The sequence below is a fragment of the Fusarium subglutinans genome (assembly GCF_013396075.1).
Source record: "Fusarium subglutinans strain NRRL 66333 chromosome Unknown NRRL66333_c0000079, whole genome shotgun sequence".
In the NCBI taxonomy this organism is placed as follows: domain Eukaryota; kingdom Fungi; phylum Ascomycota; class Sordariomycetes; order Hypocreales; family Nectriaceae; genus Fusarium; species Fusarium subglutinans.
Window position 1 is genome coordinate 77,445 of NW_023502142.1, and position 27,979 is coordinate 105,423.

The window sequence follows — 27,979 nt, forward strand, 5'->3', positions numbered from 1 at the left end:
GAAGGACTTCATTCTTGCCGCGCCTACCCCAACGCTCCAAGTCGCGACCTGACTGCCCCCGCATCTCTTGGAGGGGTTGGGCGCCTGGCTCTGCTTAAGAGTTGGTCTGCCGTGAGATTGGGATGCTTCCTCTTCAGGCGTGTCAGTATTCATGCTGCTAAGTTCTGTCTGCTGATTTAAGCTCTCAGCCACAAGCCGCAACTGCAAACAACACATCTGTATTCATGTTGCAGTCAGAGCTCAGAGAGGAGTTCTGTGGTTCGTCGCCAAGAATAAGGTACAGCTGGCCATCAAGCAAAAGCTCTCAGGTGCTGCCAACCTTGTGCAACCGCGTAATGGGAGTTTCGACGATCATTCTTATTTTGGAATAGATTTCAAGTTATTTTCGATCGTGTCAATCTTGAGCCCCAAAGAGCGGTTCACTTCTCTCAAGACAGGCAACGTCGACGCGGTCATCGATAGCGAGCCACAGCTCTTAGTCTCATTGAAGCGAAGAGGCGAAGGCTTTGACTTTCTTCCTTCAAGAAGCTAGCATCAGCGACGCGAAAATGGGCATAGCCTCAACAAAGATAAGTCTCTTGATAAAAAACAGAATAATATGCTTTTATGATAACTCAATCAATAACCTTATTAGCAGCAGCTGGGGTATAAGAAGCCGCCTTACTCCCTCATTCTAGATGTTTCCTACCAGTTAGTGCTTCCTCTCTACACGAACTGTATCGCTGTAACTAACATTTGTCCCGAAATGCTCTCATTCTCTTGTTCCGACCTAGAGCCACGGGGTCCCTAAATGTTCCCAGAGGAAGAACGAGATCTCCAGGCTCGAAAGGCAGCTGACGCCATCACACGCACCGCTGAAGACCTTCTCGCTGTTGAGACGATAGAATTTGCACAGCTTCACCTGCAAGTTTGACCTGGTCAAAAAGGAATCGAATAATTTACTGAGAAATTATCATCTAGTGTCCCTTCGCTCTTTAGTGCCCTCTCAATCCATACACTAGCCATCGGTCAAAAGAACACAATACAGCGGCAATTAGCAGAAAACAAGTCACGACAATGCATATTGGCGTTAACAGAGCTAGCTAAAACTCGGCCAGTTGTTATGTGGGTGGTAAAGTCGTTTTCAAATCTTGTGCGGCGATTACTTAGCCGAAGATCTCTTATGCATCAAGAACCCCGACAAATACCAGCTGAATACAGGACTGAAAATGATGGTAGCTCAGCAATCTATCGCCAACCCAGCATTCCAACTGGAGACCCTCTCCTTATCACTGGACCTCACGTGGAGCCTGGCCCTGATAAGCCAGCCCCAGATGGTGACGTCTCTATAACAGCGGACGAAGTCTTTGGCAGCTTGCCGGACGGCGCGGGCTCAACTCAACACTTCCAATCTCACACGTATCCTGACTACTTCTCTGGAGCTATCGACCAATCTGAGCATGATTCAGCCTGGTATGGCTGCCTTGAAGACATCCTTGATTTAGAGCTGTTACAAAAGAACTCGGTATGAGTACCTAATAGAAGTTAATATAATAGAGGTAAGGGCGTATCTATTTATTAGATTCTAAGATCTCTACACACCAAAGTGAATATAGGGAACCCAAAGCGGATACTGCAACTCTATGTCATCACAAGCCACCACGTCTCTCACAACATCTGCCTCTCTAGGCACATTCTCACCGTAGCCCAACCCTTGTACCCAGCTATCTCGAAGCTGCCTCATTGCAAAGTGAAGCCCATGGCTTATGGCATCATCATTTATACCTGTCTTACGCAGATTGCCGTAGAAAAGCTGTGCCATAGTAACGCATAGTTTATCGTTCACTTCCCATAAGGTACCGATAACGTGACGGAATCCTGCTAGCTGAAACGCCCGAGTCAGGTGAATACTTTCATCCAGTGACTTCTTATCTCGAACTTGACCAGTTCCGCAAGCTGAGAGATATGCGAGGAATGGCGACTTAGAACTCAAGTTCGTATCAAGTAAACCTGCCACGGTGAGAGGGTCTTCTATCCAGTCTTCAAGTAACAGGTGGCTCAAGAGTGGGCTCTTCTCATCCGTATTGCCGTGTCCCGCAAAATGGAGTATCATGGAGCTTTCGATAGCTAATAAGACATCCCTTCTCCGAGCATTGGGTTTAGTCCACGGCAGCCCCATTTTGTCACAGATTCCCTGCACTGCGAGTATTTCACTATTTGCATGCCGGAGGGTCGGCTGTCCTGGCGTATCCTGCATTGAAACAAGCACAACTTCGCGAGGCCCTCTCATTTGCATCGGAGGATCTGGTTTCCGACGACTATTTATAACAGCCTTGATGGATGACGCGTACGAAGACACCACTCTATCAAGGACCGCACTGGAATTGCACTCGCAATGCCTTCCAGCTGTGTGAATGGGAAAGCCGGCAAGCAGTCCAGTTGGTATCCACCAAATATGTGGCCATGAATCAGTAGCAGGAATCTTGTAGTAGCCCAAAACGTCCAGAACTGGTGAAGCAGCGACATCCCAAAGCCATTCTAGCGTTTCGACAGATCGAACATGCGGAGCTTGAGCAAGTATCTTCTTTAGAGAAAGCTGCGGAAGTTGGACTACCCGTAGGCCTGCTTTCTCCACTATCAAGGCATCACATCGATGTCGACTGACGTTGAGGATGACGATAGGACCCCGCGCCGCCGCAGCTCGTAGCTCAGCCTCTGACGGCGGAAGAAGAAGTCCTCGAACCCGGCACAACTGCGTATCTCTCCAAGGAGTATTGGCATCCTGGTAACAGCCTTGTGTCGCTGGTCACTCTTGGTGGAGGTTTCTATCGCTTCCGCGTCAGCCTCTCCTGCTGATAAAGGTGCATCAAGTTGATAACGAAGAGTCACAAAAGAGTGAGCCAAGTCAGGGTGCTTCTTTTCCAACTCAGAGATGTCAACTCGCAAATCTTGTAGAGAACTCGCCAGTACCCCACGTCCTGTCTCTAGAAGACGAATTGCCGAGAGTGTGCCCTTGCCAGCCAGCAAGGCAATGGCTGCCGCATCCGAGGCAAGTCCTGCTATTTCTGCCAAAAGGTGCTGTTTGTCCTTGTTTTCAAGCGAGGGAGGACTCAGCAAAGGAGCCAACTGAATAGTTGCCTCAGCGACTAGATATGCCTCTTGCCCCCCTCCTTGAGAAACATCCATAAACGACAACAGCGTCCTACCAGCTTTTATTCGGATACTGATGGGGGCCGCATTATGATGCAAAGCAGTTCTGAAGCACTGGACGGCCTCTTCGAGATCTGAAACCACCTTCGTGCGTGAATATTGCGTGCGGAGTTGATTCCCAAGAACATGCAATCGTCTGGCTATGTTGGGATCGTCGTTTGGTGTTCCATCGATTGCAGTACGGCATGCGCAGGTCGCTTGCTCCAGATCCTCCATGGCTTTCGTATGCAAATATTTAGATCGAAGCTTAACAGCGAGATTGAAGAACAGCCCTGCTCGACGAGAGGGTTCTTTCGTGGCTTCTACGGCTTCTTTATTCATCCTGATAGACTCAGATAGGTCGTCGAGGTTTCTTGATCGTAGATACCTATTCCGTAGTCGTATACCGAGAACCTCCAGTGCTATAGCTCTACTAGGATGGTCGTCCGCCATGCCTTCAATGGCCTGCTGGGCCACGCTGATAGATTCATCGAAGTCGGCTGTTTCCTTGGTGCGTGCGTATTTCAAGCCCAGCCGAATGCTTAGATTAACCAACAGATCGCACCTCTGTTTATGCTCCACTGGAGTGACTGCGATAGCCTTGCGGGTGGCACTGATAGCCTCTTCCAGGTCCTTCATGGATCCAATTCGAGTGTATCTGTTCCTCAGGTGGACGCTGAGGGTGATGTACTTTGCAGTCAGTGTGGGATTACCTTCAGGGGTGACCTTTATCGACTCTCGAGCTATATTGATAGCTTCCTCTAGATCTTCAATTGCCCCTTTGCGTAGATAACGCGCTCCTAGCTGAGAAGCAAGACTGGCTAACCTGTCGCCCTTTTCTGCGCCTGGGAGATTATGCGGCGTAGCTTTGATAGCTTCTCGAGCTGTGTGAACCGACTCCTCAAGAGCACCTAGATCTGTGCCTGAATCATATTTGACTCTCAGCGATAAGGCCAAGCTGTGGTATCTTTGACCAAGGAGCCTGTCGCCCTGTGCTGTGAGTCTAATAGACTGCCTAATCGCATCGAGAGAATCGACTAGGTCCTTCATGTCTCCAATTCGCTTATATCGAAAACCAAGCTGGATGCTGAGATTGTGAAGCCTTCCAGGAAGCCCTTCATCGTCTTGTTGGGTGGCTTCAACTGCTCGCCTTGCCGTGGCAACAGCCGCTTGAACATCTGTCACTTGTCCGGTAAACGAATATTTGTCACCTAACGCGAGCGCGAGGTCATGCAACCTCCCTGGAAGAATCTGGGAGTCCCCAGGAGTCAAGTAAACAGACCGTGTCATTAGGGCAACAGCTTCGTCGATGTCCGACAGTTCTCCGATATGTAGAAATCTCTTACTGGACTGAGAGCCAAGGCTGTGTGACTGGTCTGCAAAGTCCGTGTAATTTTGTGACATAATTGCTATAGTCTTCTGTGTCAAGACAAGAGATCTTCTAAGATGCTGCATATTCTGAGTTTGTGCAAACCTCTCGGCCATCTGAGTGCTAAGGTTGCCGAGCCTTCCTATGTAGTCTGGGCGATCGGGAGGGGTGCCGTCAACAGCACTTGGAGCAGCTAACATATTTTCCTCCAGGGCTGCAACATCTCTGGTATGAAACAAGACTTCGTCTTGATCAATCGTCATGTTTTTTAGGATGGCGGGTTGATTCATGCCGTTTTCCGAGGAAGCCTTACTAGAGCTTCGTCAAGGTCTGCCAATACTCGTGCTTGCGACTCCTTTATCTATATTAATAACCCAGACAGCTTGGATAGATATCATAAATGGCCTGAAGACTTACTATCTAGCGTTTTTCTTCATCTCGGCAATAGCTGTTTTATACTATAATAAATAATAAGTGGGAAATATGTTAAAGACAACCCCGCATGGCTGAGGCGGCTGAAAATCGGGCAGCTCCTTTATCAACTCATAGAATCCAGTAGCGACTATACATTCACACTAGGCTTATCTTGGCCCGCCTGATTAGTTCGCTCTTGGGTAAGAACGGGAAAGTGGCTATACATAATAAATACGAGCTTCAGTAGGCATTGCTTTATAGATGTATTCTATCCCTGAATCGAAGCGATTATTTTCTATATTTGCAAATACTCTATACTGGGGAAATGGCGACAGGTCATAGCCTTATCCACATTTCTTTGTCTCATCCTTGATCTGCAACCGACCCGCACTACGCCTTTCCCTTGACAAGCCCATGTGCCTAAGCCCATTACAATCTCCCACAATATTGTAAAACTCCGATCACATCTTCCACAGAATGTCTTCTTCCACGGTAAATCCAGTTGTCTTTGAGTCCTACCCCGACCGGGGTTTTAAGGCGTATAGCGTCGTTTTGGGGGCATGGCTGGCTCTGTTTCCCGCTTCGGGGCTCCTCAACTCGACTGGTATCTTCCAAGCGTGGCTGCTCGTCAATCAGCTCGAGAAATATTCAGAGCCCCAAATCGCGTGGATATTCAGCACTTTCGCTTTTCTTTTCTTCTTTGGGGGCATTCAGGCAGGTACGCTCATCGCCTAAAGCATCCGAGTGACACAGAACCGTATCTTACATTTCTGAAGGTCCAATATTTGATAGGTATGGCCTCAAATACTTGTTCCCTACTGGGGCATGTGGTTTGGTCGTCTCGCTTATATGTACGAGCTTCTGTACAAGTAAGAAAGTCCCAATGCGAATAAGACAAGCCGAGTCCTTTGCTAATCTCATTCGATGAGAAGAATATTACCAGTTTATGCTTGCCTTTGGGTGTCTTGGAGGTCTCTCCTCTTCAATCATATGGACTACCAGTATCGCCACCCTTGGACAGTGGTTTATGCAAAATCGTGGACTGGCGACTGGCCTCGCAACAACTGCTGGTGGCATTGGAGGCTTATGCTATCCCCTTGCCTTTTCGCATCTCTCACGCCGCATCGGATTTCCCTGGACAATGCGATGCTTTGCGCTCATTACCCTCCTGTGTTTCTTAGCCAGCCTGCCCCTACTCAAGACACGGCTCCCGGCTAATCCGACCTCGCGGCTTGTTCTCGACTGGAAGGGCTTCAAAGACACTAGGTTCACACTTACAATGATGGCAATATTTATTTTGGACTGGGCTGTTTTGGTGCCCCCAGCATACATCACCACATACACCTCTTTCCACGAGCTTCATGACCTCTCTCCTAACATACTAGCGATTCTGAACTCGGCATCTACCTTGGGACGTTGTCTTCCTGGGATTGTTGCCGATAAGCTTGGCCGATTTAATGTCATGATCATTTGCGCAACTCTCTCCACCTTGTCAATCTTTTGTTTATGGCTTCATGCGAGGTCCAACGCTACTATTATCATTTCTTTCGCTGTGACCTACGGCTTTTTCAGTGGCACTGCTTTCAGCTTGACCCCAGTATGTGTAGCTCAGCTCTGCAAAACAGAGGAATATGCCACAAGGTATGGCACGGCCTATGGCGTAGTAAGCTTTGCCACACTGGCTGGAGTACCCATCTCAGGGTTCATCCTAGGCACAAGTGATGGGAACCACTACACTGCCTTAGTTCTGTTCTGTGGCGCAGCGTATGCAGTCTCGGCTCTTCTTTTCATCTTTGCCAAGGGTATTAGTCAGGATTGGAGGCTCTTGTCTATATTCTAGTTCTTATTGACAGCTACCCGCTCAGACTGTCCTGTTAGGGATGCGATCTCGGAGCCGCGAAGTGTCATAATACTGCCAGTTTAAGCCTAGAATACTCAAATTCATAGACTACTAAAACTAGGTCATGCTCATGATAGTATCAACACAGACAGCTCGCCAGGTTTCTTTATATTCTCAACAGAAAGCTAGGACATAAAACATAAATAACAATTGTCCCTTGCCCGTCTCAAGCATCAGGTTTCTTTCCATAGATAGAACATCTGACAATAGTTAGTTCCTGACAATTGCTTCTATTGAGGACACTCACATGGGATTATAAGCATGAACGCTCGGATTATTCAGATCCTTCCGCACATCAACAAGGAACGTAATAACCTCTTCCCGCGACCATCCGTGAGCCCTCGAAAATGACGCCATGGTCAACGACTCCAAAGCGTTCGAAGCGTTGTAATTATTCCATGTTCCCAACTCTTTATACTTCTTATCCCGAGGCCACGGATTGGTGGGCCACTTAAATCTTTTGTCGACTATATCGACAAAGCCGACTTCTTGCATAATAGCCTTTATCTCGTCGAATTCGATGGAGGTACTTCCAAGCTTAGTAAAAGCTTCCCCGAGAAGGCTACACCATCTGGAGAGGGCGTGATCCGGGGTAAGAGTGCCGTCCTCGGAGAGAATAATACCTCCAGTTTCTTGAATCTCCACATAGCCACCAGGCTTAAGATTGCTACACAGGTCAGTATCATCGGTGAGAGTGGAAGTTGAAGACATGCTTGAAGATCTTGCGGATATAGTCCTCCCAGCTCTTGATACTAAATACCATCATTCTGCTATGGATATAGTCGAATGTCTGGCTGTATTCCCAATCTTCTTCAATGTCGTCAATAATAAAACGAAGGTTTGGCGGAACACTGGAGATGTTAGCGGGAAAAGTACAGGATAACCCTGGGTTTACTCACAAAGCTGGTTGAATTGGTGAGAGATCAACCCCAATGACCTATGCAGTTAGTAGAGACTCTCGTGGGACTTAGAGGATAGGGCATCTACCTCAGCTTCTGGATGCTCATCTGCGTAGTCAATGGCCCATATCCCGGTTCCCGTTCCTATGTCAAGTACGTGTGCAATCTTTGCGCCTGAGTCATTGGGCGGAGCAAGACCAAGTTTGTCTCCGAATGTTAGGAGGAAAAGGTTATGCTGAAGGTCTGGTCTGTCAGTATCATGCTTGAACCTAGTCGTGCTAGTATACCTAGACGCTCATTCTCGATCTGGTCATTCGGGAGATGATATTCTAGAAAGGCTGTTAAAACTTCAAAGTCGGCAGTGAATGGTGATAATGCTTCTTACTTCCGTCTCTGTAGCCGTGGTAAGTTCTACCGTTCTCATGGCGATAGTTCAAAATGGAGCTTGAGATGCTCGTTGTTGATGAGGTGGCATCCTATCACTTGTCAGCCAAGTCTCTTCGTATAGATCAGTGAGAAGCGCACTGTCCCAATTGACGAGTCGGCATCATCGGTGATCTAGGACTGTTCAGCAGGAGACTTCTGTGGATTGAGACATGTATAACCTGCTCATCTGGATGAAGAACGTGGTCTGCGTCTACAGTCGACATACTGGTGGTGATGGCCTCAAAAGCGCTCAATGAGGGGGTGACTGAAGATGGAGGAATCCGCAGGTTAAAATGGCTGATGGTTGCGGAGGCAGCATGCACACTCTGTTAAGCGAATTTTCGAGGCTAAATATGAGTGGCTCTGTCGATTTGACAGTAACCAACATGCAGATGCGTACGTGGCTACGACATGGGTCAGTGATCTGATATGGTCTGCTCAATACTGCCCCTCATCTCGGCTTCCGGGGGGTAATCGATCTGCCGCCTCGCTTCAAGGATCTATTCAGGATCTTATCGACTACATAAAAGAAAAATGGTCTTCCATGATTGGCATTGCTGATTGAGAGCTGAAATCAGCAGGCAGAACTGAGAAGAAACCCACACTAATCCCAAACTCGAGATGGAATGAACTGTAGGGTACGTGGCCGTGAGTGGCTCTCTGCGCAAAAGGGTCCGCATGTAATTTTGAACCAAGATACCTAAGCAATAGTAAACTCACTACTGCTACCCGTAAACGCATTAATCTTACCCGTAATAGGAGTCTTGCTATCACCATAATAGCTCAACCTGTACGTCCCAGCACTGATATCCTTGGCATCCTGCCATCCCGTCTCCCAGGTAATAGCAACCTCACTAGACCCAAGCAACCCATCAAGCCTCGTCCACTCAAACACAAGATCCCAATCTTCGTCAGTCCGAACCTGAACCCACTTCGAGCCGTCCTTCTTCTCAACTGCCGCATAAGTATCCTCAAGGTGAAGGTTGTTGCGAGGGTTGGCTCCCACAAAAGTAGCAGTGATGGTATCGCCAACTGCATACTTTGACTTGCCAACGTCTTCGATGATATCGCCGAATTTTGTGCCGATCTTGGGATTATCCCAAACTACGCCTGTGGTGAGAGAGATGGAGTTGTCTCGATTGTCAGGTGCAGATGGACCAGTCGGTGGCTTTGAGGCGCCCTTTTCCTGGAGGAGGTATCCGAGATAGCTCGTAGTAAGGTTGATGTAGGCGTCCAGACTATGCCTGCCGTGGACAGTTGAGCCACCTTCGTAGCGCTGTACATCATACTCTTCAGGCGTGGTGCAGTAATGCGCGTATGTATTACCAGGCCCACCAGCGACAACAATTGGATCACCTTCAACACCACCTCTATCCTCTATCTCATCACTGATACTCTTGCGCCAACGTCGCGAAGACATCGTCGTAAGTTCAGGTGCTGAAACAATGATGAAGAAATTACCGACACGAAGCATCTGGATATCGACGATATTGGGAGCCCAAGCATAAGGCAGTGTAATCTCACCAGCATCAATGAGAATCGGCTTGGGTGACTGACACGCGACTTGCTCCTTGGTAGGGTTGCGCAAAAACTTTGATACAAGAGCCCAGAAAGGACTAGCATCAGGTTCACCTGAATCACCCTGCTTGAAGTCGAAATATCCAGGGCCGTCGGTAGTTCCAGCGGCAAACGAGTATCCAAAGGCTGCTGCACATGTCTTGGCTGATGTGCCATTAGGAAGTTGAAAGGCGAAGTCGGAAAAGTCCTGGAAGGCGTGATATCCGAGAACACTCTTTCCAGTAACGGGAACACCATCTCCGTCTTGCATCTGACCATATAGTTTATCCGCCTGCTTGAAGACGCGACGACCGATTTCCCAGCATGACTTGGTGCCTCCGTCATTCAAGCCCCAGAAAGGTCCTCTTCCATGACAAGTTTCAATTTTGCCACCACAAGTTGCATCCTTAAAGTCACACTGCTGTCCTGAACCATCTTCACACCAGGCTCCTTCTACATTTGGGGTAGTGTCTGCGACAGCCGCTTGAGAGAATCCAGCCACAAAGTCATCAGTCGCTCCATTAGTTCCACGTACAGCTTGCTCCAACAGATATGCACTAACGCCCTTATTATCGCCAGCAACAAGGGTATTGTTCATGTAAAGACTTGTACCATGAACCGAGAACCAAGTCAAGACACCAGTGACTTTATGGTCTGAGTCGCGAGTGAATTTGAGCATGGTCAATTCCTTGTCGACCTCATCCTGGTACTTATCACGCTCAGACTTTGGATTGGCCTGATACGCATAAAGACTTCGGTTGATGTTGACGTCTTCGATGCGAATCTTGCCTACGCTGAGACGGCCCTTGGCAAGGTTCTCGTGTGCCCGCTTGACGGACAGAACTGCACCGTCAACAATGGCCTGGTAAGCCTGCTTATTGAATCCTAGAGCGGAGATTTGGGGCATGAGGTAGTTATTCCAACCTGCTGGTCCAGCGTGTGAATGTGTTCCGGTGACAGCGACATTATCAGTCGTGTAGACGGAATACTCTGATCCAAGAGCCGCAATGCCTTCCAGAATACCTCTGCGAATAGCAGTATCGCCAGACTGGGTATCCAACACCAAGTACACAAATCGCTCTTCGGGCTCATCTGGATTGCCAACGATGAAAGCGCGAGAGTAGAGTCGCTGACGCAAGCCTGTTCCTATCTGCCCGAGGTCGGCATATCCCATGAGATTAAGCTCGACGACAGGACCAGTCACGTCAGCTTTGCCGACGCCGAGCAAATAGACATCGCCAGACTCATCAGCTCGCTTGGAGTTATCGTTGGAAGTATCCTCAGATGAAGGCACGGCGAGGCATGATACTGTCTGGAATAGGAAGGTGGTGAAGCTCAGGTATAACAGGAGCACATATGAAAGATTGCGATAAGTTGCGGTGAACATCATGACCACGATAAAATTGGGTCAACGAATGTTTTGGCTCAGAAAATCATGTTCAAAAAATATGTGATGGCCTCGGGTATTTATAGCATTTGCTCTGAGTTCGGTGGCGGTTTAAAGTGATGCGATAAGTGGCCACACTGAGCGTTGCATACTTTGTGGCTATCACGTTCACAAAGTCAAGAAACTTACACATTTTTAATTATTTTCAGAGCGTTATATATACCAGAACCGAGGTAATTACCAAAACGAGCCAAGAATATGCATCTCTGCCCCTCTGACGATATCTCGCATACGGAAATCCTACCGATTCGAGATATCAGCCATTTAACCGATCGCGTGTGGGTTGCAGTGCATGTTCTCTTTTAAGGAGATAGCCCGGCACAAGGCACTTCACGTGGCAACCATCAGTGCGAGAATCAAGGCACGAGAGACATCCCCGCATCTCCAAGTACCGAATTGTTATGAGATTGTGGTCGAGATAGGAAGCTGGATCTTTTGTTGGGATGGTGGGTGAGTGCTACTATAGGTCACGCGAAGGTTCTTATCAGGAATAGGTTGATAACAGCGCATACATATTGATCTAATCTGGGGATTATCTTTGTGGCAGACTAACTATGCATTCTCGCCTTCTGCTATCCTGCTCATTTCTGCTCGTCCAATTGTTCCGTAGCGCTGTGAGTTGAAAATCCAGCGAATAATTGTCTCTGTAGCTTGAAACATCTCCCGCTGGCTCTCTTCCAGTTCTGGTGCTTGTACCGCGCTCATGTTCGATAGATCAACCGGTCCTTGTTCAAGGCTCATATTAGCCATCTGCGCTTGCATAGCCCATCCATCATCTCGCAGCTGTAAGATATCCTCATGCCGCTTCCTCAGTGCCTCTCCTCGAGCAAGTGCTTCCTCCGGATAGTCCGGAATAGACTCCAATTCATTTATCACACTTCGCATATCCTCCAGCATAGAATCCGGCACCGTCTCGCTCCAACCTTCAATAGCTACTTCATAGCAGCCCAGCGCGAGATTAATCGGCGATCCATCGCCAAAATATCGCTGCGCAGGGCCAAAGTTTTGACGGAATCTGATATTAGGATCAGCGCCGCTACGGAGAAGCTTTCCGACAAGGAAATGATTCTGGAACAAAGCGGCGCGGCATAAAGCGGTGCCAAACTTTGGATGATCAAAGTTTATGCATTCTTTGGTCGCAAAGGGCGAGTTTTCTGAGAGCATGCATTGCACTTGCGCCATGTAGATCTCTGCTTCGACGACGTTCTTACGAGCTGGTGGTGAGGTAGCAAGGATAGTCCATGCGCTTTGTTGTTCGGCAGGATCATCGATGTGATCCACGATAAAGTCAAACTGCTCATTGTGACGTAGAATAGACACTTGATCAGCTGTTGTGTCGCTTGATGTTAGCAGAGATCGGAGGATGGACAGTGATGTCTCTGTTCTTTGCTCAAGTAGCTCCTTGAAGATGGAAATCTTCGGAAGGTCGGGTCCCAATTGATAAGGGCTGCTAATTCGCGCTCCATGCTGGATGAGGAGATTTGCTAGGTCGAGGTATCCATGTAAGATGGCTTCAACAATAGGCGGTCGAGTTCCTGCCGGATGATCCGTAATTGAAACTCCGGACGCTATGAGCTCTTCCGCTATGACAATTCCAGGTGGAGATGAAGCCGGTCTCGCAGCCAGGTCATGAAGTAGAGTCCGTGGCCATTCAGGGTAACTTTCGATCTCACAGCCGTAATCTCTCAACAGTCGGAATACTTTGTCATCGTTAAGTATGATCGCTTCGCGCATGGGTCGATGATCAGGCGAGCCATTTGGATTGTGGCCCAATTTTAGTAACGCTTCCACGATGTCACGATTCCCAAGTCGAATCTGCATGCACAAGGCTTCCCCTGACGATCCATTAGAAGAAGCGGTGCCCAGTAGTTCTCTCTGCTCCTTGAAAATGGAGAGAGTTTCCTCGACATCAGAGCGATATCTCGGGCCGTTTCTGATGAGTCGGCTAAGCAAAGAAAACGTATCTCTGTTGCCAGCCTTTTGCTCTTGAGTCGCCTTCAGAAGAGTAAGATCGTCAAATCCATTAAACAATCCTGAGATTTTGGATTCATCATGATCTTGATACAAGAACAGTCGAAGGAAATTCGGCAGTGCTAGCATGGCGGCAAGCTGGATAGGTGACTTTCCGTCAACTTGGATCAGGGGGTCAGCTCCAAGTGCGATGAGGACTTGAGCGGCATGGATATTCTGGAAGAGAACACATCTCCCGAGAGGTGTCGTCTGGATAGACATAGTTCCCTCCCAGTCGGCGTGCGCTTTAAGGACTTCAGCTCTCATACCACCCGATGCAGCATCGATCAGGCCTCCAGCGTTGAGCAGGCCTCTCGCCATTGGCATCATCTCGTCTTTCTCAAATCTCCAGAGCCAGTGGAGAGGGGTATCTTGACCCAAAGGATGTCCTTTTGGATTGGCGCCGTGTCGAAGTAGAGCTAGAGAAGCCTCCAAATGAGCATTTCGACAAGCACAGACTAACGGTGTTTCTTCGCAGTCTTGGTTTGGGAGATCAATGTTTAGTCTGAACGTGTTGATGAGATGTTCAATTGTATTGGCTTGTCCACGGGCTGCTGCCATGTGCAGAACTCCATGTCCACGGCTGTTGACAAAGATCTTGTCAAAGGGAGTCACTTGCTGAGTATCTTGACTTGTTGTCTGTGACCTCTTCAGTGACTGCTCGTAGAGCTCCCCAAGCTCCTCTTTGAGTTCCTCCTGAAGTTTCTGCACATTGTCGACTTCAAATTCCTTCCTTAAATGTCGAGGCAAGAATGCCAGCGAACCGGGAACACCACTGAAGTAATTGGCAAGCCTCCTTGCGTTCTGATATGTTTCAGTTGCGTTCTGTCTCTGCTCATCACTCAACAGGGGCAAGGCGTCTTCGAGATCTTGACCAGCCTGCCATCCTCCACGAAGAGTAGCCCACTGTAGACTGGACGGAAACACGGCTAACAGCTCAGGTGGTGTTTGTCTCAGGGCCTGGCTCACGCGCCATACACACGATGCAGCGAGATACTCGAACCCGCTTGAGTCATCAGATCCGGTCACTGCGTCGCTCGCCGCTCTCCGAAGCGCTGTGCACGCCTTTCCAGGGTCGAGGGATGTGCCAAACTCAGCAATGTGGCATCTGAAGAGGAACCAAGCTGCAAAGAGCTTATGAAGCTCCACGTCACGGCTATGATCACCAGATTCGGAAATAGCTTGAAGCGCTTCGAGAATATGTTCCTGCTGTTGCCATGACAGGATGTTCTTCAGTTTCTCGGGCTCGAAGACGAAACCTGGGTTTATTGGGGCCTTGACTATGGGCCGAAAGCCGGGACTGTGACAAATATCAGTAGAGGTAGGTCTGCTGGTTTTGGTATCTCTCACGTGTTGTTCTGGGGATCATAAGTAGCCCCAACTGTGCCTAAGAATAGTCCAGCACCATCTGCACTAATTCCATGTTTTCCCTAACAAGATATTAGTCCAGCCTCTGGTATATCCGCCGCCTCATGTCCCAGGCTGGGAAGAGGAAGTTGCCTGAGGGAAGGTCACTCACTGGAGGTTCGTTATCTTCAACTTCCTTCCACTTGCGATTCATTTGGTCGACATTACTGAGGTAATCGTCGATCTCGGTAAGCCTAGTGGAACACACATCGTTAGTATCATCATGGTAGTAATGTCAATAGCCTTGACGTACGGAACGCCCCTCAGAGCAGCCTGTGCCCTTGCCAAAGACCTGTCTCCGAGGCTCTTCTGTATCGTCTGTTCGAGAACATATAAAACCATCTCCGTACAATCTTGGTTCATCTCACGCATATCAAAGTAATCCTGAATCATAGATGTCGCCCTGTGCAGAAGCCGTCCCGACCGCTTCAATTGTGCCAGCGTCACCGATGAACCCGACGCCTCCCGCCGAGGACTAAACTCATAATGTAGATTGGCCAAATCGCCATCTGCAAAGGTTTCACAAACAAGTAACCCAAAAGAGTAGACATCGCATAGCTTCGCAGCCTCCGCTGTCACTATGCCGTCGGTTTCCGGAGCCGCGTATCTCGGTGTCTTGCAGATGAAGCGATAAGAGTCATACTTTTCAGAACCATAGACAGCGCCTCCAAAGTCAGCCAGTTTCGCTATATAAGCCCCATTGCTAGATTTGTCTGCGAATATCAGTACATTCTGACGCTTGATGTCCCCGTGGATAATGCTGCATGCGTGAATAATCGAGAGGCCTTTCCCCGCATCATACAGCAATTTCTGCTTAACAGCGAACGAAAGTGGCGACTTCGAGTTACTCTGAAGATTCTCTAATGTTCCATGCTCTGCATGCTCGATGACTAGTTGAGGATAAACGCTTCCGGATGCTCCGTTGGGTCCCCAGCACAAGCCGACGAGGCGCACGATGTTAGGATGATAGCGAAGGGTCTCGTGGAGAAGAGCGCGAATTTCGAGCAATACGTGATCCCAGCCTGCTTTGGGTAGATCATCAGATTGAGAATGGATCCGAACTGTTTTCAAAGCCACGACGCGCTTTTGACGGATGACTGCGGGAGCGGAGCTGCTTGTCTGAGGGTTTGGGATTGCGATGGCTCGTTCCACTGAAAAGGTTGCCCCGCGATCGATGAACGATCGCTCAGTGAAGCCCTGGATATACTCATCGATGAAAACAGTTTCTGTGTTTCGTCCCTTCTTTTCCAAGGATGAGACATGGGCTAGGAAGGTTGGAAATCTGTTTTCGTTCCGGTTAAGCTGCTCTTTGACTTGCTCCTCCACAAGCTGGAGGTGTACACTGCTCGCCGGCAGTGTCGAGGGAGCTTGCCATAGGATCTGGCTGAAAGGGTCTATGATGGTTTCCATCTTCAGTGTTTGACGCAATGAAGCGTTCAGGATGCGAAAAGACTAAAGTTGAGGACGGAATCTGCCTTGAGTCCGTTATGTCTCAGACGCTGCGCCTGCATAGTGTGATGACGCTCATGCTGTGATTGTGATTGGCTACCCTAAGCCACCCAAGTTCAGCTCAGCCCAGCCCATTCAGTTCTAGGCCTGGTTGATACTGCATTGCCACGTAACACCGTGAAATCAGGCTGCACTGGTCATGGTTTGAATAAAATTGCCTCATACGACTTGATATCAATCAAACAAACACTGCATACATCGGATCTAACGGCCAACGAGACCCTAAGCCAGCCAACCAAGCATCAATGTCCTAGCTAGCTCGCACCATTAGCCTAGCCACGACCCAAACTGCAACCAGATACAATGCTGGATCCAGGTTCAATCATCGCCCTCACACAAATTACATACGAAGGCGCCAAACGAGCAGTCGACCTCGTTCTCACAGCGATACACTTTCCCAAAGAGTGCGAGGAATTATTCGTGCAGCTGAAGCTCGAGCAGTTCCGTCTGCAGTGCTGGGGTCGAAGTGCGGGGTTGGAGCAAGGCAGACTCATCGAGGCTCTACACCCAATCTTCCCAGAGATACGAAACGCGCTTGACTGCATAAGCGCTCTTTTCCAGGACTTGAATAAGCTACAGGCCAAGTTTGGTATCGTGTCGACGTCTGCGGAGGATGTAGGCCAGAGACAAAAGGAACTGGCGTACAAGTGGAATGAAGAACTTCATAAACAGGGCCTGGCACTTTCGGGTACACAAGTTGAAGACGGGGCGCCGTCCTTGATCTCGAAAGAACAGAAGGCTTTCTTCCCGGTCGGGACCTTCAAGGTCAATCTACCAGCTCGACTACGATGGGCATTAGGAAACAAGTCCAAGTTTCGCGATTGCGTGGCCGAGCTGGAGAGGTACACCAACAAACTGAACCAACTGTTACCAGAGCGACAGAGTCTCCAGTATAAACAAGACTGGACAAGAGTCAACATCATAATCGTCGGAAAAGCCGACGACGAGAACACCGTTTCCCTCCTACGAAATGCCCTTGAGGGAAGTCCGGCGATGGAAGCATCACTCCGTGGCCTGGTGGATAGAAAGTCAGTTGCTGCAGCTCCCAGTACGACAAATTTCCTACGAGGCAACCCCCAGCTAAACATGAAAGATTTTGCGATGCGCCCAGGAACCTTGGACAAGGACAGATTCATCACTACAAGTAAAATTACTAAGCAGCTGGTTGTTTTTGAGAAGAAATCATGGGACGATGAACGTTCCATGGCCAACCGCTCGAAGCTCCAAATGCGACTTAGCAGACTAGTTGCGATGCTCCGCCCAGGCAGAAGTGACTGCATCTTAAAGGCCATCGGCTTCGCAGAAGATGAAGTTACTAAATGCTGGTGGATCGTATATGAAATGCCCTCATTCATATCACTAAATCCTAACCTTCGTCCTGTGACGCTCCACGAGCGGCTGGGACGTCAATCTTTTCATCTGGCTCCCCTCGAAGTCCGGATGAAAATCGCCTTCTCCCTTGCATCAGCATATTCAGAGCTGTTCAGTAGTGGATGGGTTCACAAGGCTATCAGCAGCCACAGCATCGTGTACTTTGGTCCTTATACCGATTTGCTACGTCCGTCTGTCGTTGGCTTTGAGTTTTCACGTCAGGATACCGAAGAGTCAAACATTGATGCCGCCAAAACGCCAGCACAGGTTGAACGAAGCATTTATCGACATCCAGATTACATCGGTAGTGAGGCAAAGAGATACATGACGCAATATGACATTTACTCGTTCGGGCTCGTGCTGATAGAGATTGCTTTCTGGCAGCCATTGAAAGATGTCTATCCGCATGCCAAAGGCGAGACATTCGGGAAAGAAGAGGCGAAGAATGTGCAGAAGTGGGCTGCTCACGTTGCAGACACACAGTTTGCATTCAGAGTTGGTACTGCGTATGCTAACGCTGTGAGCTGGTGTCTCAAGAGCGGTGCGAAAGTCAGCAAGGATCAAGAGGACTGGCATCCAGCTTTGGCGTTCAATGATCATGTCGTTGTTCCACTTTCTGGAACCTAAGTTGGCCTGATCCAACAAACACTCTACGAAAGGAGGGATAGTCTCGACATGTCATAGCTATGCTCGAACTAGCCCACACAGCACCTCCGTAGCCCAATAACAAATACCAACGCTCTATAGCCCCTAGATATATAGCTATTCTGACGTGATTATGTCCTAATCCATTTGAATAACAATGTGCACCAGCGTTTTATGCACATATTGTTTCCAAGTGGCTCATCGCCATGCAGGGTATGCTGTGGGTGCCTGATTGAAAGCCTTGTTGGGACTTGATCGTGGACTAACCAGGCTAGCCAGGATATGATTATGCAGTAAGCTTGGGTGTTGGCCGGAAACTCAGCCAGGGCCATTCACCGCCATGGTGGCGCTGCTTGGTGTTGCCAAGGGTCCTTATGCAAGCCTCGTGGGAGCCTCGCCGCCTCACTGGAATTTAATAGCTTGAACTGTCATGTAATTGTAATTGTACTTACTAGGCAACATCGCATAAAATCTTGTCGTTCCTGTTCTCATTTTGACTAAACCGAATGCCACTCCCAGGGGTTTTAAATCAATATCTAGCGCTGCTTTCTTGATCATAAACACGTCAATCTCAACTCCCGCCATTCTCCTCATTTATTTATTCCAGTCGTTATTCAAGAACGATTACTCGGATCTTTATTAAGCTGATAGGATATACCACCAACATGGAAGTGAGTATTTCAATGACCTTCATTTTCTGTATTTCGATTTAACAACGCGCAGAGCGAGCCGGTCGCTGGTGATCATGGGCAGAAGTTTTGTGATATCTGTAAGAATATTCGGTTCCCATTAGGACCCGATTTTCAAAGACATATCAATAGGTATTTGGAGCTCGCATCACGCGCCACTCGTTGCGCTCTATGTAGTCTTGTGCGCAAAGGCCTGCAAAGGGAATTTCTCGCTACATCCGCTGCGGTAATGGATCAGTACGATGCAGATCGCCTTGATAGAGAAATATCCAGCAGTGTGCTTTTCAACAATCCCTTCGTGTTAGGGATCCCAGGTTGGGTCGCTCTAAGAGGCCGGAAGGACTCGGTAAATTACATCGATGTTTACGTATCACCAAGGGCATATTGTGTGTTGCAAGTGTCTCCCGATATTGGTAAATTACGAGTTGTTCATGAAAGCGAAGACAGTCAACATTAACATGTGATCAGATTCCGAGTCAATGAGAGACCTTGCTCCATGTCGATTACCGCTTTTAACAAATATACACAGTCTTGGTTCTCCAAGGCTTGACCTCTCCTGCGGACCTTCAGAGATCTATTTCGCCAAAATGCTTCTCTGGGAAGATGTGCATACCCGTGGTGCGGCAATAAATACCCTGCCCTCTCGTGTGATAGATGTGGGAGAGGGGGATAATACATGGCATGCTTTAAACCCGAAACCAATTCGACTACTTGAACCGAGCAGAGGAACTTCTGGCATTTACATGACTTTGAGCCATCGTTGGAGCTTAACAAGCCACATCACGACTACTAGCAATAACATCGGAGACCATCGAAAAGACATTCCATGGCAAAAGCTTTCACGTACCTTCCGAGAGGCTATTGTCATATGCCGAGAGATGGGTGTGCGATACTTGTGGATTGACTCACTCTGCATTGTACAGGATGACGCAGCTGATTGGCAGCGTGAGTCAAGGCTTATGGGAAACGTCTATCGCAACTCTGTTTGCACTATCGCATGCCATATTAGGGATAATCAGAATGAAGGGTTTCTGCAAAAGGCTTTCCGCAAAAACATGGTCCTTTTTCGCGGAGAAAAAGAACGGACTTTTGGGCTCTCATTGCCTAGCCAGTTTTCCCGGACTATAGTGCATGATAGCGCAATCAACGGGCGAGGATGGGTTCTCCAGGAGCGTTGGCTTTCGAGGCGAATTCTTCATTTTCTTCCATCACAGATTTACTTTGAAACCGAGTTTAATCGGGTCATCTCCCTGGAAACGAAGAGATATGAGTTTCTTGAAGGTACCCCGGGACTTGGACCCAAAATCATTACGAAACCATACCCTATGAAGAATATCGGAGAATGGCATCAAATTGTCGAATGGTATTCTCGGTGCGCTTTAACCAGACCAACGGACAAACTCCCAGCACTGGCTGGCATAGCATCGATTATACAACGTCGACTTTCAGACGATTATCTTGCTGGCCTGTGGGGATTTACCTTGACTGAGGATTTATGCTGGGTGGTAGCTGATGGAACTGAGACTAAGAGGCCTGGAACACCTCGTGCGCCAAGCTGGTCATGGGCATCATTAGATGGAGCTGTCATCTACATTGTTCCCAGCAGGTCTACAGTAGGAAGGAATGCTGCCAAATTTGGGCTTCAACTGGGTGAAGATTTATCAAATTCGGCTTTCAGCGACTCGTCTCGGGGGCAACTTCGTCGTGTTTCGGACAAAAGAGGTCAGGCGACACCTAGCTGGATCGAACAGCCGGTGGCTTTGAACTTCATAGGTATTCCACAAAGGCTACCCCAAATTGGAAAGCTTCGCCAAGACTTAACTACGCCAAAGCATTCGTTGGCCTTCATGGGTACAGAACCCTTCTCCAAGATCCGTTCGACTTCCTACAGACCAGTCATACTAGGAGGGCATACTGTAGGTGTTGCTATACTTGACTTCGAGAATGGGCATCGAGACGAGCGACAAACGCTTTGGTATTTTGAGTTAAGTACCAATCAGATTGGCTATTGCGTGCTCATTGTTTCAAAGAGCTCTGAAGAGCCATTTGTTTATAGAAGAGAAGGACTGGGCTTTCTCATTTCTATAGCAACGACAGAAAATTGCAGTAGGAATTATTTATTGGATAATTTACATAATCTAGAGGGTAAAAAGCAGGAAGAAGTTATATTGATATAAATCTCTATATCTATGGTTTTTCAAACAACGTTTCTCTTTACTATATCAATATAACTATTATTTTTCAAGGCAGCAATTGCGCCACCTAGGCAGATAAACCTTCACTGATATTAAGTTTTGAGATACTGGCCTGCTATAGGGATATTACTGTTTAAGCCTGGAATGAAAGTTCAAAGCTCGATGGCCTTATAAGGCTAACGAGAAGGAAATGTTTTTATTTTATTTAAAAGGACTCCGAATTAGCTTTCCAATGTTCTGCGGGGATAGGTAAAGACAGATAGCCGACCTATTGCTTTAGCAACCACAACCATCACAATCGCAGCATCCGTCATCATCGTCATCTTTCTTTTCCCCGTCTCTATTGCCGTTTGTCTTCACCATTGGCTCTTGCGATTGATATTGGTGCTCATACGTCGCTCCAACGACCCCGACTGTCGCGCCTACGGAGCCATACAAGGCTGTCCGCATGTAAAACTGAAACGCCTTAATATTTTCATCTGCAGGGACAAGCTGTAACTCATGATACGGTGTTTGAAGGTTCTTCTCGAACCACCAGAAATCAAGAGCGCAGTCATCAGGCTGCTTGATGATGCGCTTTGCAAATTGCCGTAAGAAACTCTGACAGTCGTTGAAACCGAGGACATATACGCCAAACGAGTTGTGAGCGGCTTCGCATTCCTCATCAACTCTCTGTTCCGACAACTTGGTCCAGCCGATCTGGCATATGTAGTAGTCCTGAGCATACGGCTTGCCCTCGCTGTCAAGGCTCTCTTGTCGAAGCCGCATCATCTCTTCTTGCATCGACCACGGCGCTATGTTACTCTCGTAGTCAATGGATGGTACCAAAGACCCGACAAGATGTCCTTTTGGCAAGCTCTTGAACTTCTGTCTCGAGGGAAGTCTCAGTTCGTATTTCATGCCGTACACGAACAGCGCCCAGTGGTACAAATGGCCGTCTTTGATCCGACGAGAGAACCACACATTTTCACCTCTACTTTTGTCCTGCTCCTGCGCCTTGCGTCGCTCGACTTCTTCCTCGAGCCTTTTCTTGTGTGCCTCATCTTTGGCGAGGGCCCTGGCCTCGAGAGTATGTATGACAGTCATGACGAATAGCGATGGCGACTATCGAGAGTTGAATCATTCCATGAGAGTCTTTCGGACATAAATGGCAATACCATGACCCAGTGCGCAGCGAGACAATGATCTAGTAGGCGTGCATTGCACATGCGTCTTCGTAAGTGATGTCCCAGCATGCTTACATTTGCCATTGCGGCACAGCTGGTAGATCAGCGGCGGATGTGACCGTTTCTAGGTACTCCGTAGCCAAAGTGCTTATGAACCCCCTGCTCTAGCATAACGCCAACTAATCAGCTCGTCGAAATGACTTTGTAAGCTGCACAGTGACGTTATGTTCCTTCGTCATGAACACCAAGACGCCATCTTTGCTTTGTCAATTGGCCATGCGACAAGCAAGATTTAGCAACCCTTACCCTTTTCTTCCACTAATAGTCGTAACATGGCTGCCTCAACCTTTCACAGCAAGGGACTACCATGACGTCAGCAGTCAGCGCCTGCATTGTGATCTTTCGGTTGACCGGTCGCACGTTTATTCCTCCTGTTCTTCGTACGATCAACGCGAACGAACCGATGATGGACTAAACCTGAAGCCACTATCTATTTCATCGGTTAACAATGCACGGAATCTCGCGACAGCAGACACTGACGACGGGTAGACCAGTCCCATTCGATGAATCCGTATCACTATTTCACATTCCCAACGGAAGGAGTAAAATTGAATAGTCCAATCCAGGCACTCTTGTTCTACCAGCCGTTTACACAAACAGAGGGAAGCTTCATCGACTTGGCTTCGACTATGGTGTTAAGTCATACCTACACGTCCAGCTAGACGTTTCCAGACTGAATGAGATCCACAACCACCTTTGGATGGTTGGCAAGCCGATGCCTGGGCGACCTCTACATCAACATCACGTTTACGGCCGGAAGATTGTATGTGCTGAGCAAGCGGACCTTCACCTGCTCTGGGATGACTACCGGCTGTTTGTTAAGCCATGTCCAGATTATTTACTGTCATTTGACTTTTGGAAGCGTTATCTGTGTTGTGGCGACGATAGCCTATGGACAACTGCTGCCGGTATGGTCCAGTCCTATACATGGCTGATTCAGGACAAGTCCGACTGGAAGGTTGCACAGGCAGAGGGAGTCCTTTCAGAGTCCATCACTTGGGAGCGCTGGACAGCCTTCGTCTCTTCCTTCACAGATCATCTTGAAGCATCAGATCTCGATGTCAATCCACGTTTCAAATATGGCAACCTCCGGCTCCCTCGGATTCAATGGATATGGCGTTTTTGCTCTCATACTGGAGGTGTACACGCCTTCGTCAATGGATATTTGAATCCTTACTCTAGTTACCGTCACTTCTTCAAGCAGATGGTAGCACCTATAACGGTCGCAACCGTCTATTTTGCGCTCATCTTGGCCGCGATGCAAGTCGGGCTGGCCACAACGATGTTGCAAGACAACGATGCATTCCAGAGCGCGTCGATGTGCTTTACTGTGTTGGCTATTGTTGGACCGATCGCGGCGGTTGCGGTGCTGGTAGCTGGGGTAATGGGCTATGTTTTCATGTGGAACCTTTGTCATGCGGTAAGGTTGAGAAGGATAGAAAAGTTACAATCCAAGATGGTAGGCAAACAGGACGTGTAGATATGAGATAAGTTATTATTTTAGCATAATGACAGTGGCTCTCTAGCGATTCTAGGACCAGTAAATGGAGTGGATACTGGAGGCATGGCAGCATTATTTGCGAACTCGGTAAAGCTTTAAGAGAAGTAGTTCATTAATAGGTAAGTGATTTAACTCGGTAGCTTGATACTTGTTTTGCTAACCCTAAGTTTACAGCCCTTATTATATCCTAGATTGTGTTAAATAAGGCAAATAGTGCTTAGGTCATAAGCATAATTTGTATGATCCTGTCCATAGACCTCTTGGAACTATATCGACCAGATCTGTCTGAAAACCAACGTAATACCGAATCTCGTCCGTATCCCAGGGTATAGGAATAATACTAAGGTGGTTCAAGAAGGGCTGGCCGCCGTTACGATAGTTGACTAAGCTTATCTGGGTCTCTCGCCTCTCCTTTATACTTTTCCTCAGACTGTACACAGCACCGCGATCCGTAAATGGCCTTCCTAAGGATCTGAAGACTTGGCCGTCTGGGGATTGCAGGAACCGACAGTTTCTACCAAGAACCTCGTGTCGACTATATCCCGTGAGATTTTGAAAGCTGTCAGAGACATAGACTATGGGGCAGTCTTCAAGCGTAATGTCACAGATGACAAAGGAACATGACATGTCGATACGGCCGATACTGAACTGAGGATCTTTCCGAGTCATGACCAGCAGAAGGGCCTTGAGGGCGTCAAACCCACTCGGACTATAGATGTCTTTCGATCCGGGCGTGGTCAAATTCTCAGAGGCTGTAGGTATTTGGGCCTTCGCTTTTTGATGCATGGACCTGAGGGAGACTTTGGGTGAAGAATTATTGTCCGCTGCCGGTTGGCCCACCTCGCTGTCCTGATTCATGGCTAGATCCGGGGCTTTTGAGCCAATTTGAGTGTTGGATGGACTTCCAGATTCTGAGTCTGAGTCTGTATCTACTGGTCCCAGCAACAAATCTTGCATCCACTTTGACATTCCTTCTTCATCCGTTGGCAAATCAGGATTGAGTGAATGGATACTAATCTGAGGAGGGGCTGGTTCACTACGGAGGTTCAGTTCAAAAGTCTTTGCCGGCCAAGAGGGATCGGCAACTACCCTTGTAAAGACTAGCAGGGGATCCCTGCCAAATTTATTAGTTATCCTCTATGAGCGATTTCTACACCGTTCTTCCCCTCTTTAACTTACGAAGACGATAGTGTATACAGATATTGCGACCCGGGCTTTAGTGGTGACGCTGAAGGCGCCCAACAGAGGAGCAAAAACTACTGCTTAGATCCAGCTGATCACAGGCCTTGCTGAACGTACGATTAACAAGATATATTCTTGTGCAATTAAGCGAGGCTTCGAGCCTAATGAGAGTCCTCTCTGACTTATTAACGCTTAGCTTGAAGATGCAGCTTGCTTAGGGCAGCCTTTAAAGAATACTGAAGAAAATCGTAGCCTTATTATTATTAAGGTTAGCACAGATCGATTTGGCAGGGAAAAAACACTTACTAATATCTCTGCTGACCTTAGCAGTTAGGGTATCGAGATTTTACTAACAACTATCAGGAGAATCCTTAAGAAAGCAGGATATAAGAAAACGAAGCCAATAAGGAAGCCTGGACTGACTGCAGTAATGAAGAAAGAACGCCTCGAATGGTATATTGCTTATAAAGATTAGAGCCTTAAAGATTAGAAAGCTATAATTTGGTTAGATGAGACTTCTATAGTGCTCCTTTATTGCTGCGACGGCTATTACATTTAGAGGTTACCTAAGGAGAGATTTCTTCGCAGCTGTATTTAAGAAAGGTAAAAAGGCTTTAGTAAGTTTATATTCTAGGGCGCCTTTTTGTATAATAAAAAAGGTCCTTATTATTACTAGTCTCTAGAGACCTTAAAAGAGAAGAAGGAAGCTGATAAGGCAATCGCGGCAATAAATACAGAGCTCGAGCTGGCTATAAAGGAGAAATAGAAGCTTAAGAATAGAATAAGAAGGCTAGGGCTTTATAACAAGTCAGGTAAGAAGCCTAAGTGGTCTTTTAAGAAGTTAACAGGCAAGCTAATAAGAGAGGGAAAAGGCGGTATTAACTGGTAGCAGTACAGAGTAAAAATCCTAATCCTAAGATTGCTTCCTTTTATAAAGGAATATAAGAAGGAAAGACTAAATACTCTTGTACAAGAAGATCAAGCTTTTAGTTATAAATACTATATATAGCAGCTTCTATATAACGCTAAGGGTATTAAGAGACTTCCTTAGTATTTAAATTCGCCAGATTTGAATGCTATTAAGCCTACCTGGCTATAGATAAAGAGGGTAATAATAAAAAAAGGCGCCCTAAAGAATAGAAAGGAAGCTATTTATAAGTAGGAGGCTGCGTAGAATAAGCTTCCGTAAGAAAAGATCTAGGCATAGATAGAGAGAATTCCTGTGCATATTTAAAAAATCATAGAATTAGAAGGTAGAAATAAGTACAAGGAAGGCAGGGATAAATAGGCGTAAAAATCAATATTTGCAGGTACTAGCTCTTTTGCCCCACTTAGTGCGATTTTAGCGTCGGCAAAGACTTTTGAACTGAACCTCCGTAAGTAATGCCACGTATTTCATTCCGGTGGATGGTACTGTGCTGCAGATGGCGTGAAGTTGGCGTGATGATGCTGTATCTGGTAACGCTTGTTGTGTATCAAGCTCTTCGCATTCTTCAAACAAAAGTTGAATCGGTGATCCAGGGAACGATTCTGGAGGTGAATCACAGAGTGACTCGGTATACTCGAGAAAACGATTCATTGCAAAATTGGCCTCTGTTCCATACCATTCGGAGCCTTTACACCCTGCAACGCTAGCCAACTCGATACGGTCGTTATCCAAGGTTTGCAATCTTAATTTTATGTCCTTGAACTCCTCTTTAAAGTCTGTTTCGAATTTTTTGGTACGTTCGTTCAATGATGCAATCGTAGAACTAAGCGTGCGGGAGTTAGAACGAAAGCAGAGATTCGCTCATGCGCTTTCACTGCCACGGCGTACTTACAATGTCATCGCGCTCAAAGCCATGTCTAAGGATACTTTATATGTCGTAATCGTATCTCTGAAAAGCTGGATCTCCTTGTCCTTGAATGCCCATGCCATTTGCTTCCAGACTCGGACTTGAATGGTCCCATTTCTTGAGGTCTGAGTGAATCCCTGTAGCAAGGTCGTGAACTCGTCGAATATGTTCAAGCAGTTCTCCAAGGGCGCTTTTAAGCTGGTGCAGAGGTCGACGTGACTAGACAACCTATCCTGGATATGTGTGACATGGGCAAGGATCTCATACAGTGCTCTCAAATCGGTCGACAGCGCGGCGATGTCCTTTGGGGCATTTTGAAGTGAGTCAATAAATTCGTAGAGTCGCTTGGAGCCGTGTAGCAGTGCTCCTACAATTCCGACGACACTCGCTGTCACAGAAAGCGGATCAGACATTGCAAAAGTGCTTGCTTACAGATTGGAAAAAATGCGGAGGATTGGCGGACAAGATTTACTCACCGTTTGTTATTTCTATTTTCAGCCGCAGATATCGATTGGTAGGTATTTACTTTACTAGAATAATATGCAGAATGACACGTAATTATCCTGCTTTCAATTGGCTGTTGGCCAAGACAGTCTCGTAGTCTGCCTTGTAGCGACCCAAAATGCGGCCTGGGAGCCTTGCTGGGAGCCTTGTTGGGCCTTGATGCATATGTGGCTGATTACAGGAATATCACAATCTTACGCTTAGTCCCCTCCATTTCCCTTTTTCTACCCCTCCCAAGTATTAACAAAATGGAAGTATTGAAATGTATGTCTTGTATTGATTAAAGAAAGAAGAGAAACGTATAGATAAGTAACTATTATATAAGATAATCTAGATAGATATAGGATCGGACTAATAATATTCCCGACTTTTAACACTCCTACTTAAGCCCGTGTTTATAAGGATTAAGAGTATAGGCCTGTAAAAACTAAAAAATACCTTTATAGGTAAAAAGATAATAAAAAAGGCTTCTACTTTAACTCCTACTTATTCTAATGTCTATACTTTATAATTTAATTATAAATTAATTTAACTATATATTTTATATTTTATATTTTAACTAGTAAGGAGTTAAATAATTAACTACTTATTATAATAATTTATAATAACTTTTATAGACCTATATTTTTATTTCCTACTAGTTATAAAGATATAGTCTAATGTAGATAATATATAGTTTAAAATAAAGCTTGGTTTTATATAATTCTAGTAGTATTATTTATTAG

At 47.1% G+C, this 27,979-nt stretch overlaps 7 protein-coding genes across 7 annotated transcripts; 2 read left to right on the top strand and 5 right to left on the bottom strand.

Annotated features, from left to right (window-relative positions):
• Positions 1–2,616: 2,616 nt before the first annotated feature.
• FSUBG_6893 (TPR domain protein) lies at positions 2,617–4,800 on the bottom strand (the record flags this gene model as incomplete). Its single annotated transcript, XM_036685139.1, has 1 exon — positions 2,617–4,800. One exon carries the CDS (start codon positions 4,798–4,800, stop codon positions 2,617–2,619), a length of 2,184 nt encoding a protein of 727 aa, XP_036537621.1.
• Positions 4,801–7,017: 2,217 nt separating this feature from the next.
• On the bottom strand, positions 7,018–11,120 carry FSUBG_6894 (alkaline ceramidase; the record flags this gene model as incomplete). The annotated part of the gene is made up of 9 exons (XM_036685140.1): positions 7,018–7,051; positions 7,099–7,518; positions 7,751–7,788; positions 7,839–7,993; positions 8,038–8,088; positions 8,136–8,226; positions 8,276–8,308; positions 8,356–8,441; positions 8,927–11,120. 9 exons carry the CDS (start codon positions 11,118–11,120, stop codon positions 7,018–7,020), a joined length of 3,102 nt encoding a protein of 1,033 aa, XP_036537622.1.
• Positions 11,121–11,732: 612 nt separating this feature from the next.
• Positions 11,733–16,007, bottom strand: FSUBG_6895 (serine threonine kinase; the record flags this gene model as incomplete). The annotated part of the gene is made up of 4 exons (XM_036685141.1): positions 11,733–14,490; positions 14,541–14,620; positions 14,710–14,791; positions 14,851–16,007. 4 exons carry the CDS (start codon positions 16,005–16,007, stop codon positions 11,733–11,735), a joined length of 4,077 nt encoding a protein of 1,358 aa, XP_036537623.1.
• A 402-nt stretch (positions 16,008–16,409) lies between these two features.
• FSUBG_6896 (uncharacterized protein) lies at positions 16,410–18,104 on the top strand (the record flags this gene model as incomplete). The annotated part of the gene is made up of 1 exon (XM_036685142.1): positions 16,410–18,104. The coding sequence occupies one exon, from the start codon at positions 16,410–16,412 to the stop codon at positions 18,102–18,104; it is 1,695 nt and encodes a 564-aa protein (XP_036537624.1).
• Positions 18,105–21,282: 3,178 nt separating this feature from the next.
• On the bottom strand, positions 21,283–22,092 carry FSUBG_6897 (uncharacterized protein; the record flags this gene model as incomplete). Its single annotated transcript, XM_036685143.1, has 1 exon — positions 21,283–22,092. The coding sequence occupies one exon, from the start codon at positions 22,090–22,092 to the stop codon at positions 21,283–21,285; it is 810 nt and encodes a 269-aa protein (XP_036537625.1).
• A 588-nt stretch (positions 22,093–22,680) lies between these two features.
• FSUBG_6898 (uncharacterized protein) lies at positions 22,681–23,776 on the top strand (the record flags this gene model as incomplete). The annotated part of the gene is made up of 3 exons (XM_036685144.1): positions 22,681–22,743; positions 22,789–23,652; positions 23,768–23,776. 3 exons carry the CDS (start codon positions 22,681–22,683, stop codon positions 23,774–23,776), a joined length of 936 nt encoding a protein of 311 aa, XP_036537626.1.
• A 2,481-nt stretch (positions 23,777–26,257) lies between these two features.
• FSUBG_6899 (GATA transcription factor) lies at positions 26,258–27,163 on the bottom strand (the record flags this gene model as incomplete). The annotated part of the gene is made up of 2 exons (XM_036685145.1): positions 26,258–26,666; positions 26,736–27,163. The coding sequence occupies 2 exons, from the start codon at positions 27,161–27,163 to the stop codon at positions 26,258–26,260; spliced, it is 837 nt and encodes a 278-aa protein (XP_036537627.1).
• Positions 27,164–27,979: the final 816 nt, after the last annotated feature.